The sequence below is a fragment of the Chionomys nivalis genome, chromosome 8, assembly GCF_950005125.1.
Source record: "Chionomys nivalis chromosome 8, mChiNiv1.1, whole genome shotgun sequence".
Classification (NCBI taxonomy): Eukaryota; Metazoa; Chordata; class Mammalia; order Rodentia; family Cricetidae; genus Chionomys; species Chionomys nivalis.
The window spans coordinates 48,859,337-48,874,541 of NC_080093.1; the positions used below are offsets into that span (position 1 = coordinate 48,859,337).

At 54.8% G+C, this 15,205-nt stretch overlaps 1 protein-coding gene across 22 annotated transcripts in view; it reads right to left on the reverse strand.

The window, feature by feature from the left end:
* The window catches only part of Nrxn2 (neurexin 2), a 114,145-nt gene extending 99,517 nt beyond the window's left edge, over positions 1–14,628 (reverse strand). For all 22 annotated transcript variants that reach the window (XM_057779056.1, XM_057779051.1, XM_057779063.1 and 19 more), the window contains exons 1-2: positions 14,431–14,628; positions 4,142–5,112 (exon numbers count right to left, since the gene is read on the reverse strand). In XM_057779056.1, coding sequence (XP_057635039.1) covers positions 4,142–4,868 — 727 coding nt within the window. In that variant the 5' untranslated portion in view covers positions 4,869–5,112; positions 14,431–14,628. The remainder of the gene's footprint in view (positions 1–4,141; positions 5,113–14,430) is intronic.
* Between the last annotated feature and the right edge of the window lie 577 nt (positions 14,629–15,205).

Below are 15,205 nucleotides of genomic sequence, written 5' to 3' on the forward strand. Positions count from 1 at the left end.
GAGTCATTTGTTTTCCCAATAAACACATATAAACATAATAACCGACTCCTTGGAAGGCTGTCCTGTGAATTACTGACTTTTAAAAATGTCCTTGATTTCAGAAAAAGTTGGAAACCACTCAGAGCAGGTAATAATGAAGTGGTGTAGCTTCCAAAGGAGTCTAAGGAGTCCCAGAGACTGTTCAGAGATCGGCCAGGACCCGGTCCCTTCAGTCGTCCTGCCCCCACCTCAGTAACTAACAGTAGGAGCCATGTTCTTCCTCCTTGGGTGGATAAGAATGTACTAGAAAGACAAGGGGAAAAATGGCTTGGTGGATAAAGGTGCTTGATGCCAAACCTGGTGACCTGAGTTCAATCCCTGGGCCTAAATAGTAGAAAGAGAGAAACAACTTGTGCAGGCTGTGCGCTGACCTCCGCACGCACAACAAATAAGAGGATTTTTTTTATTAGAATATAAGTTTTGAGAAATGGTTCAGTGGTTACTAGTATTTACTGTAGTAGCATTTCATTTGTATTTTAATAAATAAAGCTTACCTAAAGATCAGTGAGTAAAACAGTCCCACTGGTCAGCCTTACAGACCAGGCAGTGTGGCACACACTTTAATCCCAGTAGCCACACTAGTTTGCCATAGTAACTGGGTGGTGCACGCCTTTAATCCAAGCCCTAGAGAGGATGATAAAACGGGAGGAGACAACTCTCAGTCTCATTCTGAGAGTCTTAGGGGCAGGATCGCCATTTCGGACTGAGGTCGAGGTAAGAGGCAGTGGCTGACTATTTTGCTTTTGTGACCTTCAGGTTGAACCCCAATATCTGACTCTGAGTTTTTATTAATCATACTACAATTTACCTCTCTTCCAAAAGGCCCAGGTTTGGTTCCAGCCTCACTCACAACCTTCTGTTCCTCCAGCTCTAGGGGATCTGACATACTGCTTGGCCTCCAGGGCACCAGGCATGTACATAGTGCACATACATACATGGAAGCACTCACAGATACACACATGTGAGCTAGGGGTGCTTGCCACCCAAGCCTGATGATCTGAATTTGATCTGCAGGGCCCATGGGAAAGTAGAAAGGAGAGGACCAACTACATGGAATCGTCCTCTGACCTCTACATGTGTGCTGTGGTTTGTGTGCACCTGCACAGATACACACACACAAATGATATATAAAATTTTAATTTAAAAGAAGCAGATTCTGCTAGATGTTGTTTCTGACACCCCTGGGGATGTCTTGGAGGAGAGCCTGACAAGATGACACACACCTACAATCCTAGCACTTGGGATACTGGAGTGGGAAATCATCATGAGTTCGAGGCCAGCCTGGGCTACACAGCAAGAGTGTCTCAAACACACACAAACACACACAAACACACACATGGACACAGAATAAGGAATGTGTTAGAAGAAACCAACGGGCACTGCTTATTACAAAAGCTGCTTAAAGCCAGACAGTGGCGGTACATGCCTTTAATCCCAGCCCTCAGAAGGCAGAGGCAGGTGGATCTCTGTGAGTTTGAGGCCAGCCTGGTCTACAATGTGAGTTCCACACAGAGAAACCCTGTCTCGGGGCCAGGAGGAATTGCTAAGGGACTCAGGAACAAATACAAGGAAAATAAGTAAGGCAGGGAGGTGGAGAGGGGGTCGGAGAAGGGGGCTCTTGCCGCACCTGTCAGCTTCAGGTGCAATCAGCATCGTCCACCCCACGACCACCCACTCCACAGTTCCTAAAACACACACGTACGCATTTTCAAGAACACATACGGCTTCAGTTCGAGTCTTCATTCTCTCACACACTTATCATATCTCTCCATTCATTTCCCAAGTCTTAATCAAACACCCACTAGCTGCCGAGTACTATATTAGATGCAGAGAACACAGACACATCCATTCTGCCCTTTCCCAGACAAAGCGCTTCTCTCTCAGCAGATCACACAGAGATACCAACACACCATATTCACCCGGGACCCCTGCCTCTGCCAGCTGTCACACACAGTGGGTCGGGTGCACACAGCCACCTCTCTCTGCTCAGCTGACCCAAACCTTTATTTGACTCTAGCACACCCACTCAATAAAACACCCCTGTCCCACACAAGAATACATCTGCGACATCACACAGCCCACTTTCAGGAGCATACACTTAGGTCCCAGGAGGCCAGAGACTGGATTGATCAAGATCCCTCTGAATTCAATTCTCATATACCTAGGTTTAATTCTACCACAGTGGGACCATATAGCAGGCACTATAACCTCTCCATAGCTCAAATGTCCCCTCCCTTAAACTAGAAAAATAGTCCATCCTGTTCCCTTAAGAAGGCTGGGGGGGCGGGCAGGAAGGGGTCAGTCATAGGAACTGGAGAACAAAGTTAAGGTTCTGGAAATTTCTCATAAGTTCCAAATGTCTTATCGAGGGCTCTCAGTGAAACACACACATATAGGAACCCGCACGTGGGCACAAACCCTCCCAGCTGTGCTCCAGTCACTCTGCTAGGCACTGGTCTCTGATCAGTAAGAACAACGCAAACAGACCCATTCACACATATGCACCCAAAACACACTGGCAGACTGCAGGCCTGCACACAGTTTCACAGTTTAGGGAGCGCCTGAGCTCCTTGGAGAAAAGGCGAGAAGATGTCATGTTAATACACTCAGTTCCTAAAGATGTATTCCAGAACAGTCCAACAAAACAATCCAAAACCCTTCCTTAGGTTTTCTGTTTGCTTGCTTTCTTGTTTTGTTTTGAGACAGAGTCTCAGGTGGCACAGGCTGTCATCAGACTCACTATGGATCTGACCTTAAGCTCCTGGTCTTCCTGCCTCCACTTCTCCAAATGCTGGGATTCTGCCTGTTCATCCTCACACCTGGCTCCTTCCTAGTCATCTACCATAGCTACAAATACACAGTCGAAACGCTGACGATCTCCCATACGCAGGGCTACGTCTGCAGACTTGGCTCCTCTGGAGACCGACCACACGCACACAGCTTTGGGAACACCATCCCCAGAGCCACTCTAGTTCATAGACACACGCTCCCTCAAAGACTCCACCTCCTTGAAGATGCACACGCATGTACACACACACACACACAAATTGCAAAGCAGCCCCCAAGCAAGTAAAGACAAAAACAAAAACTACTGAACACACCTATTGGGCAATGAGCTGCCACCCCCAAATCGATGGAGAAAAATCTTTCCTCTGACCACTCAGTCACATCAAAACAAATGCACTCCTTCCTCCTTCCCTCTAAAGCAGAGCCTAGCTGCCCTCGATCCAACAGCCTTTCTTTCTCCTGTCAATGAGCTCGGCCAGACACATCTCTCTTACAAACTGGGGTGCTGGCAGAGTGCCCAACATCTTCCTTCCAAGGCCCATTCCAAATTCTGTCTCACCTCGTAGCCTTATCTAGCCCAATAATCTCCATCCCAACCCCAAGCTGGAAAGGCCTTCCGTGTTGGAAACACAAGTCTCGCCAAACAGTCTTGCACCTGGGAGAGACTGCCTGCCATCCTGGCCCAACTCCAAAAAGGTCAACTTTTAGTCAGGAACCTCTTACACAACCCTGGAGATCCTGTGACGACAGAAAAGATACACTATTCCCGTCCTCCTGGCCTCTTAAGTCACAGCATCGCTGTCCCATCTCCCTTTCCGTCCCCTGGTGTAGGTCCTCATGCGGATTTCCATCTGGGTCTCACAGATCAGTCCTTCTCATAAGACAGTGGCTATCGCCAGCAAATCCCAGCCTCTCAGAGGCCTTGCCCACTCTCTCCCAATGCACGCCATAGGTGGGCCACCAACCCCGCCTGAAACCACACAAGGCCCCGCCGGGGTTACAGGTCCCCACCTGGTGTCTCACAGGCCCTCCTATATGCACGGCCTGCGCAGGCCCCACCCACAAGACCTCACCATCCATTCACATGCCCCGGGTCAGCAGCACGTACTGGACCTCAAGCACAAGTCGCTTGAGCGCTCACCCTGGCCACGCCCCGGGCCACGCCCAAAGCACCCAGAACTGCACCGGCCCTCGCGCAATTGCGCCGGCTCCCTAGGACCTAATACGGGCGCTCTTCCTCGGTTTCCCGCCCCAACACGACCAGCAGGCCTCCGGCCCGCCCACCCCTCCATCTGGCTCCGGCGCTGGGACTCACCTTCACTGCAGAACTTGCCGCCGAAGCCAGTATGGCTGCAGTCGCAGCCCACCTCGCCGGGGGCTAGCACGGTACAGAGGCCACCGTTGGCGCAGGGATTGCGCGCGGGAGCGCACAGGGGGTCGGCAGCCGCACCGCGCAGACCCTGGCTGCCCAGCAGAGCCGGTGGCCGCTCGCCCAGCTTCAGGTTGGCCAGGAGGCCGCGGAAAGGTGGCTCGTACTTGACAGTGCTGAGCGTGAGCGCAGATAGACGCACGTCGGGTGGGATACCACCCACGAACAGGTCGCTGGCCACCTGCATCTCACGCCGCTTGGAGCGCACCTCGGCGGCGCGAGCCTCGCCGTCTACCGCCAGCGCCGTACGCCGCGCGTCGCGGGTCAGCAGCACCATGTGCCAGCGGTCGTCGGCCACCGGCGTGTCCAGCTGTAGCGTGGCAGGCTCGGCACAAGACAGCGTGAAGCGCAGCCGTAGGCGCCCGTCCACCAGCAATAGCTCCAGGAAGTCGCAGTCGCCGCCGTCGTCCAGGTAGAGAAGCAGCGCGCGCGTGGCGTTCGTGCGCAGGCTGAAGCTGAGCTCGCCGCTGCTCGCCGCGCCCGCCCAACGCGCGTAACGAGCCCATTGCCCGGGGCCGCCGCCGAACTCCAAGCCACCGACGCCCGTCGCCAGCGCCAGCAGCAACAGCAGCGACAGCTGGGGTGGCGGTCGCCACCGACTCCCGAGCGCCATGCCTCCGGCGGCCCCGACGCCGCCCGGCCCCCGGCCCCGCTCAGGCTTCAGAGCCGCGGACGCATGGGGCGGGGAGGGGGCCGGGCGCCCCTCGCGCGGAGCGGGGCTCCCTCGCCGACTCACAGTGCCATGGACCCAGCCGCCGGGGCTCAAGTGCCCACGTCCCTGGAAGGCAACGGCGGCGGCGGCGGTGGTGGAGCCCCTCCCCCGCGGCGGGCTCGGATGGAAGGTGGGGGAGGGACGCCTGCGGGGAAACAGAGAGGAAAGATTTAATCGAGGGTTCAGAGTCAAGGGGTGCCGTTAGTGTCTGGCTCCCCACCTCAAACTAGCGAGTGATCACCTGTTTCCTTTTAGCACCTTTCCGTTTGTTTTTGGAAAACGTCTCATCTAGCCCTGGCTGTCCCCCCACCCCCACCCCAACTCCTTATGTAGCAGAAAATGACCTGGAATTCCTGCGATCCTCCCGCCTCCGCCTCCTCTCTCAAGTGCTGGGATTATTACTACAGGTCTGATTCAGCATGGCCAGCCCCCTTGAGGTCTTCAGCTGGCCTTGACCTGCAGAGGTTCTCCAAAGCAAGAGATACTATAGCACTTGAAGGTTCTGAGAGGCCACCAGTTGGACTGAGTGCTCACTGTGGGCATTATTGGTTTGAGGTGTGGACCGGCGAAGAAGTGACACCATTGAGTCTATATGAAATCCAGTGGAGCAGCCCTAATCCTAACCCTCTAAGGGTCAGGACCAAGGCCAGTTCCCGGACGGGGTGGGGCTAAGGCGCTGTCCTCCAGAAGTTAACCCCTGCCACTTACTTCTCTGAGCCGCCTAACCTCTGGGCCTGGCTCCCACTTTCAGTCAGGGATAAGTCTCTCTCATCAGCTCTTGATGTTGGATAATGAAGTTGCTAAATAATTCATTGGGATTAATTAAATGCCAATTCGTCAATGGTACCACAGGATTACCAGACTGGGAAGGGGCAAGGGAGAGAAGCCAGCCAGGACCCAGGTATCCTCAACCCAAGCCTTACCCGTGAGCATAGACATCCACTCCTGTGCCTCTGTTTCCCCCTAAACCACACCAAGACCTTTACAGACTCCCAACCTTACTTGGTGGCCCATTGTCAAACGTTAAGTTTCCACTTGCCCAGGTCGTCTTGAGTAAGGACGAATCACCCTCAACCTCTCTCCAGGTCCACGTCCTCAGCCTCAGGACTGGTCCCAGTACCTGGGGTTCTCTTCAACAGTCAGCTCGTCCAGGCCCCCCACCCAAGGCTGGGGGGAGGTACCGGGAGGCAGGCAGGCTCATTTGCATAAAATTGCCTTTCTGAAATGATTACCCTTGTAACGGGCTGTCAGAGAGCAATTTATACCCCACGACAGGGAGGGGAATTTGCATCTCGTTAAACTCCAAGTCGTAATTATTTATATCCAACAACCCTCCTGAATATTGCATTGATTTTATTTTGGGGAGGGAGGGTGGGAAGGAGGGAGAGAAAGAGGTGATGAGAAGCCTGGGAAAGAAGCAGGGAGGGGCCAGAGTTTCAGAGGAGCTGGGGACAGGTGGAGAGGAGAAAGAGGAAGCAGAGGAGCCCGTGAACAGTGGTGGAATAGAAGACTAATGGAGGAGAGGGGGCTGGTGGGAAGAAGAAAAGAAATAGAAGGTTGAGAAAATCAAATTCCAAATTCAAATGGCATTTATCACAGCCCAGGATCCAGGGGCATTTTTACAAATGTTGCTTTACTTAATCAGTCAAAGAGTTCCATTATTCCTATTCACCCTGGGGAGACCCATACAGAAGAGCCTAGAGACTTGGCCAAGGTCACCCAGACAGCCAATAGCATGCTAGGCTTCAAATCCAAGCCTGTCCAACTTTAGCATGCCCACGATAGAGGCAAAGAGCAGGACAGCCACAGGCCAGCTCCCAAACGGGAGAAGAGTGACTTGGGGGCTGGAGTGGGGTGGGAAGTAGAGAGCTACAGGGGAGGAAGCTGAGACAGAAAGAAGCTGCTAGGGCTGCACTAAGGAGTCACAGTGCCCAGAGTGACAGGAGGAGAGGCTGGGGTGCCCCATGTCCAGAAGACAGAAGGCAGAGCGGCTCTGAAAGCCCAGCAGTGACTAGGGAAACATCTGGAATACGGTTGTGTAGTCAGTGTCCCCTTTCCACTCGTTCTCCCTGCTTCTGGCTGCTGCCTACCAGAATCCTACAGGCTACCATGGTGGGGTGGTGGAGGAGACCAAAGTGTCCTGCCCCAGCACCCCCCAAGGGTTGTCCCTTCCCAGTCAGGAGAATATGGCCAGACCTACAGCCCCCATTTTCCTGCAAACACTGCCAGTTATATATAGCGTGCCACTGCTTCTCCTCATTGGGTAATGGAGATAATTAGCATGCGCAGGCTAATTAGCCAATCAAATTAAATGCAGCACCTGCTCCCGGTCTGATTGACGCCCTCAAACCCCCCCCCACACACACACACGCACCCCCAGCCCAGGGCAGGGGCAAGAGACCCTGAAGCTAGAGAATCAAAAAAGTCAAAGCTCCCCTTCTCCAAAAGGGGCAGACAGAGACCCCCAGCAGAAGCCCAGCCCTGGTGGCCAAAAAACTGACCACTCCTCCCCCTCCCCTCCCCCCGCCCTCCTCCAGGGTCTCAGTCACTCAGTCTGTCTGGCCCCGCCTTGCTTCCGTCTGCCTCTTTCCTAGCCCCCACCCCCACCTCCAGACACTATTTTGGGGAAAGAATTAATTAGCTATTGATTTCCACTGGTGGAGGGAATGAGACTGTGTGTTGCTGTCCACTCACAGACCCCCAGCTTGGGGGAGGGGTGCCTTTCCTCCGCCCCACCCCCACCCCATCCCCTGTCATGCTCACAACCCTGAGTCCCAGTCCTCTAGGGAAGTAGCAAAGGAGGAAGCCTAAGGAAGGTATTTGTTCTGTCTGTCCAGTCAAGAAATTGAAGGACAGATGGATAGGGTAAGGGGGGAGGGGGTGGATTCCTGAGGCTCTCAGGCAGAGGCCTGGGTCCTGAGATCCAGAGACAGATTATCTGATTGAGGATGGGGTACAGAGTTGCTGAGAGTTCAGAAAGGGGTGGCTCCAGTTAGCCTGGGAGTACAGGGAGAATAGAGAACAGCCAGGTGCTGTCTGTAGGCAGCTGTTGGGGGCAGAGGCTGGGTTTGTGCAGGGCCTCTAGGGAGGGTGAGGACAGGGTCTGCCTTATAGACCCTAGATGCTCATTGCTCATTCTCTTCAGAGCTGTGCAGTAGAGACCTCCTGACTCTGCACCAGGGTCAGCCAAAGGGAAGCCCAGCCCTCCTGGTGTCCCATCTCTGGGGACCCTGGGTCCCTTGGGGCAGCTTCAGGCTTGCGAAGAGGCAGAAATAGTCCCAAGGGAGCAAAGCAGACACCTGGGTCCTTTCCACTCCGCCTCATCCCACAGTGCCTAGGACACCTGCTGCTTTGCTACTCCCTGCAGCCTCTCTTTCCAAAGGACCTGGCTTCTGCTGGCTTCCCCCTCCAAACATCTCTGTTCCTAGTGTACAGGGGCTCCTGGCTGTGACTGTCTTCCTCAGGGCTCAGCAGAAACCCAGGCTCCAGAAATCGGCTCCATTGCCTTGTACAACTACATCCAGGTAAAGGTTTTAATGGAGACGTGCAAGGCAAGGCCCCTCTCCTGGGCTTTGTACCCACAGTATCCAGGCACTGCCCTCCAAGACCCATGCCTTTTCTCCAATGCAGGGACACTGGCTGAAGTAGCCCCCAGGAGCTCCTGCCTACTTCTGGATGTCAGCACAGTGCATCCTGCCAGTTCCTTCTGGCCATAGGCCACTGCTCCTCTGGGGAGCTGACCTTTCCCATGGCATCACAAGATTCAGCACCCCCTACCCACAGACGGATTCAGGCAGTGTGGTGTGATGCAGGCAGAGCTAGAGTGGGGTGAGTCGGGCGTCCTTGGGTCCTCTGTCTACTCTCTCCTAATGACAACATTCCCTGGTCTTCGTGAGCCACAGAACCTCTTCATCTTCTCACAGTCAGGCCTGTGCCACAGTGGCATGTGATCGCAATGGCTGGGCTCCCCACTCTGTAAGGTTCTAGGTTGGACCCTTGAGGTACCACCTATGCCTCTCACTGACCCAAAGAAGCAGGGTCGTCACCCATGCTCATGAACAAGACAATGAATGGGAAGGAAGAATCTCTGGCACAGAGGTAAAGAGTCTACTGGTCCCAAATCCAATGACATCTTGCATTGCCCACAGGCCACCAGGCGGCGTCTGAGGCCCCAAGCCCACCCGCCTTTATTCTGGCCTTCACAGTGGACAGACTCCAAACCCACCTCAAGACTAAACCATTTGTGGGGTTCTTTCCATCTTTTCCCTAAACTGAGTTGTGGAGAGAAGCAGAGACTGGGCCAGAAAGATGGCTTAGCAGTTAAGAGAGGAGCACTGGTGTTGACCAGACTAGAGCAGAGTTCAAGAGCCTCTTCTTCTAAATGCCCCCCACTGGACCTGTCCACCTGACCAGCTGGACTTTCCTGCCTGGGTTCCATAATTCCCAGAACAGCCAATCCATGCCCATCCTGCCAGCAGCCTTCCCCCAGGATCCATTCAGCTGGCTCTCTGACCAGTCCCACACACACGCGCACGCACACACACACGCACACATGCGTGCGCACACACACACACCTCCAGCCTTGAGAATGCCAGCCTCTCTCTGGCTCTCCTCTCCTCATGCCAGCTGGGAGTGAGACAGCAGGGGCCTCCCCCAGGCGCCAGGGAGGAAGATCTGGGTTTACACACATTCTGGTGGCCCCAGAAGGCAGCCCGCGGACAGGTGGGAGAAGTGCGTGTTTTGAGGGGGGAGAATTTGGATCAAGCCCTAAAGAAATCTGCCTGCAGTCCAAGCCACGCAACAGTGGAGTAGGCTGCCTCAGAGGAGGCAGGGAGTGAGTTCCCTGTCTGTGGAGGTGTACAAGCTGAGGATGGATGACTTGCTATTCAGAGACACTGGGCGTAGGAAGGGGGTGGCTCTTGAGTCATAACAAGAGGACATCAGACTGTGTGGCCCAAGGTATCCTTGGGGTCATGATAGTTTCTAAGGACAAGATTTCCCCACTAAATCCCTAGGCAGAACTGACAGGCTGGACAGGCTACAAACAGTCCCTACCCCTCTTCCTACTCTCCTTTCTAGTCCTGATGACCTAGTGAAGACAAGGGAGAACCCAGACAGACACATCCAAGCCATGGCCTAAAAGCAGGCCGGGGTATGCATGGCTAGCGCTCACGAGCTTAGCTTCCAGTGCCAGCTATTCCTCTATCAACCTGTGTGACCTTTGGTGAGTTACTTAACCTCTTTGGGCTCCCATTCTCTTCAGAATATGTGACTACAGCAGAGTTCACTCGCCCCTTCTCTAAATACTCCCACTGGACCCGCAGAGCCTAACCAGCTGGACTCTCCCGCCTGGGTTCCATAATTCCCGGGAACAGTCTGAGCAAAAAAGAGGCCAATTCCATGTGTTGGAAATCTTGTCAGCATCAGAACACGTGTAAGAGCGCAGCCTCGCTGAGGCTTCTGCGGTGTGGGAAAGTGTGTGCTGTGCTAGTCACTCTTTCTAGAACCTCTCGGCCCTCTACAGCTTCAGTGCTGCATGAATCCGGCATTTACTTTAATCCTTGCCAGGGCCTTACGAGAACTCCCTTGACAAGGGGATAAGCAAAGTAGATCTTAGTGAGGTTCCCTTTTACAAGACATGGGGCCACACAGGGTGACAACACCCCTAAGTGACAGAGTTGGGACGCTCTCCAGTTTGATTCTCTCTCACCTCTGGGTCCTTCTCCATTCTTCTAAGTAGCTGTCTTGCCTAGGAAAGTGGGAGAAAGGATAAAGAGACCCGAGGATGGGGAACATGGAGTGCCAGCACTTGGTGTGCTCATATGTCCCCTAAGGTGGACTCTATGTGCCTGGAGGTAAAACAGCAAGAGCCAGAGGACAAGAGTGGTAGCTGGAGGTGTGTGCGTGAGGAGGCTACTGCCAAGTGGGTGGGGCTGTGGTAAAGGATGGGCTGGGAACCAAGATGCCATGGGATGACTTGATAGGATAGGGGCTGAAACACAAGCATCCGGAACCTTGGGGGAGTGGGGGAGGGGTGGACACAGAGACCATCCCTGTGCCATGCACGGCTGGGGCACACAGACCTGGGAGAGTGCAACTCAGTGATGCAGAGGGGTCAGATGGTTTCCAGGGGCGGCCTCATGCGTAAACCTGAAATGGCTGAAACGCTCTCGGAGGTGTCTGACAGGTGTATGTGCATGTGTAGGGAAAGATATAATAACGACAGAAAAAAAATACCTGCTGCTGGGCCAACAAGATGGCTCATCGGGTAAGGGTGCTGTTGCCAAGCCTGACTAGCCAAGCTCGATCCTCAGTGTCTACACAGTGGGAGGAGAAAACCGACTCTCACAAGCTGTGCTCTGACCCCGGCATATGCACCATGATGCACATAACACACAAAAGGAATAAATATCAAAATATTTAAACACAGCTGGGTGTTGGTGGCACATGCCTTTAGTCCCAGCACTCAGGGGACAGAGGGAGGTGGATCTCTGTAAGTTCGAGGCCAGCCCTGGTCTACAAGAGCTAGTTCCAGGACAGGCTCCAAAGCTACAGAGAAACCCTGTCTTGAAAAAGAATATTTAAACACCTATTAAACAGCTGGCTGGGGGCTTTCCATGCGCCTGACAAATACGCCAGGTTTTTTTTTAAAGGTTCAAAGCACACAGTAGGTGCACACTAAATAACGTTGCTGCTGCTATGATTATAACCATCATAATCCTCTCATCCAATCCCTGAGCCATCCCCTGACATCAGTATGGAAACACCCATTTTACAAATAAGGAAACTGAGGGTCGATGGTAGACACGGCACAGTCCATGCTGCCTTACCCTCATCCACCCATGTTGAATGGTGGTAGCAGCAGGAAACAGCTCTGAAAATGACAGTAAGGTATGCATTACTGAATGAATCCCAGCAAGTCCACAGGCCTGTCGGCACAAAAGAGGCTGGGACAGAACTGCACCAACAGATGGAGCCACAAGGGGTGGGTGGTGTGTGAGGACACACTTCTGGGAGTCCCCGTGGGGGCTGAGCAGGAGCTGGAATTGAAGGGGTGGACACTGTGTCAGGCAGGCAGAGGACCGTGTGGGGGATACAAATGCCGGGGCAGAACTCAAGGTTCTGCAGAAGGCCAGGTGTGGCTGAGGGCGAAACTGGCCTGGAGTGACTGTGGTCGTGATCAGTTGGAGTAGACCTAGGGTTTAAGAGCTTTCTGAAAATACAAAGAGAAGAGAGTGACAAGAATTGGGTGAGAGTTATAGACAGGGTGCAGGTCAGGGCATAAAGGATGAAATCGTACAGCCTGTGCGCTAATGTGCACACATACAGACTTGGTGCAAAATGCTTAAGACTCAGACTAGCAGGCCGTGTATGTGATGTGGCAGGCAGAGGCTGATGTGTCTGGAAGGTGTGCAGGCGTGGGCGTGTGTACCCAGAAAAGAAGGCAGGCCATGAGGCAAGAGGACTTGAGACGTCTGTAAGCCTGAGTTAATGAACAGTGATAGAAGTTGTGTGTCTCTGAGAATAAGGGCTGGCAGTGCTTTGTCAGGGGACCTGGGAGCATTTAGGGGCTCTGTGTGTGTCATGTGCTGAAGCAGGGCTCCTTGAGGAGGTCTCTGAGGCAGGCGGGAGGTGGCAGTCTCTCTGGGCGGGGAACTGTGGGTGATGTGCTGCTGGGGAGTTGCATTGTATACGCAGGTGTGAGTGTCTGTGTAGGTGTGTGTCTGGGTGGGTGCCACCAAGCGAGTGGATCTGTGTCAGGATGTCTGTGTCACTGGCAAAGGTGGACAGAACAGAAGAGCTGAACTTGAGAGATATGGAGGTCCCAATGGCTATCCCACTGCCCAGCCCCTTCATTTCTGGAGCTGCTGTCATGTGGATTGAGCCCAGGCCATGAAGCAACTCCCCAGCAGCCACTGCCAGCTGATCAGTCCCGCCCACCCCTGTGCTGCTGAGAATGGAATGTGTCTGAGCACACTTCCCTTCCACCCGACCCTTCTCCCTAGCTATAGAAGGGTGACCCCAGCTCTGATGTCTCTATCCCTGAGCCATCCCAGGTTGGGGTTGGGAGCTGGGGATCCAAGTAGCTGAAACACCCACAAAGCAGAAGGCCCTACATGTAGTTAACTGACTAGCTGATTGCCCCCTCTCTTTTTTTTTTTTTTTCCTGCTCTCATCTCTCTTTTTCTTTTTCTAGCAAAAGACAGAGGATGTAAAACCCTCCCCCAGAAGGAACGCCCAGACACTGGGAAGGTGGACACAAGAGGGAGGGGCAGGAATGACTGGAAGGTCCTTGCCTACCCCACCCACCCACAATATGTGCAAAAACGAGGGTGCATGAAAGCCGGAAGTAGTCAAGGGGGTTGGAGACCCAAGACCCACCCCCTCAGATTTACTTGAGCCTTATAGAGCAGAGCAGGATCCCTTTCACTGGGAAGCACCAAGAAACAGCCCCTCCCAGCCCTGCCGGTTCACTAAGGCCTCTAGTAGGACTAAAGAGGGGGCGACAGCAGCGACAACGTAACAGCCCTACAGCCCTGCAAAGCCAATTTTACCTCCAGAGCCCACCCAGAGTCCTTGGACTCATGCTCCATTGCAAAGAACCTAGGGCAGACTGCTCCTTCCTCTGGGGAAGAAGGCTGGGACAAGAGAAATAGTCCCCACCTCTTTGGGGTGGGGGAGTAAGCCCAGGACCCAGCAGCTTTCTCTCCCCCTCCAGCACTCTGTGATCAGAACCCTATCGCTTGCCCCCAAGTACATCCTTACCCAAGTAGAGCCCCCTACTACTGGTTTCCCTCTCTGTCACCCCCAGCCTTCCCCAGCAAGCCTCTCTCCTCTCCCTCAGGCCCCCCATCTTGTCCAGCTCTTCCCCCATCATAGACTCATCTATGCCTAGAGCATCTTGGCATCTTCCCCTCTGCTCCCTCCTGATAACCTCCTCTCCCCTTGGCTCCCATCCCCCAGTAGAGCCTTTTCTTCAGTGATTACCCCCAGACCTCCCTCTCGACTTCTCAGTCCTCTCTCCAGTCGGCCTCCTCTCCCACGAAGACCAGGGTTTCTCCCCTGCAGACCCTTCAGGCCACAACAGCTCGCAGCCTCTCTGACCCATCACTGCTTTCAGCTGCCAGGAATAGCATATACTAGGGACACCCCCCCCCATTTCAGACCCCTTCTCACAACCGTATGGATGCCCCTTCTTCACATCCCATCCCTTCCCCTAACGACCCTCCGTCACTCCCCTCCATTCGCCCCCAGCTCAGGGCCAATGCCCCTTCCACAGGGAGTCCCCCAATCTCCCCCAGTGGCTTCGCCTCCTCGCTGTCACCCAGCCAGCCCTCCCTGCTCGGCGCCCCCGCCCCCAAATCCGTCCTTTCTGCATCCGCCGCCCCCCTCCGACCCGCTCCCCTCCCCCCGATTGGCTCTCGCCCCCCACCCGTCTCCGCCGCAGCCCCCCCTCCTATACCTGGTTCTGGGGGCGCCAGGAGCTGGAGGGTGGGGATCAGAGTCTCGAGACCGCCTGGTCTCCAGCAGGTGACAGATACGAGGCCAGCGGTATCGGCCGCCTCACGCCTGTCGGTCCCCGCCGCGTCCCCGCCCGCCCCGCCGCGGTGCCGCTCCGAGGAAGATGCTCTAAGAGTCAGGGCGGCTGCTCCCGCCGCCGCATCCCTGCAACACCGACTGACGGCAGCATCGGCACTAGGGCCCGCCCCCAAGGCACGCGCATTGGACCACGCAGAGCTGACGGACAAGTGATATGGCCAATGCGAAGGTGCAGAAGCCGCCAGTCCCGCGGCTCCACTGGCCCACCTCCCTCCCCAGCGCGGACCCTGGCGTCCCGGCCCCAGGGCATCCGAGCCCTTCCGCGCCTCTCAGGACCATTTTGCCCAGACGTCCAGGCCTCCTAACCCAGCAGGTGCTCTCCCCAGCTTCAGTGTCTTGTGAATCCTGGAGCCCTAGCCCCCTCTCCTCTTGGTTGGGTCTTTGGATCCCACACCCACCCGCCCCTGCCGGCTGGTCCCGAAAACAGTGCCCAGCGCCGGGACAAACCAAACGAAAAGATTGAACCCCTACTTGGGGCACCGAGAGAGCAAGACCTGAGCGGGGCCTGGGTCACAGCGCCCTCTGCTGGCTGCGTCTGGGGGCTGGCCTGGGCTACCTGGAGCCAAGGAAGGGGCCTCCGACTGACTAGTGGCTTTTTTTCAGTCACTCGCAGAGACCCTAATCCTCACTGTCCCAGC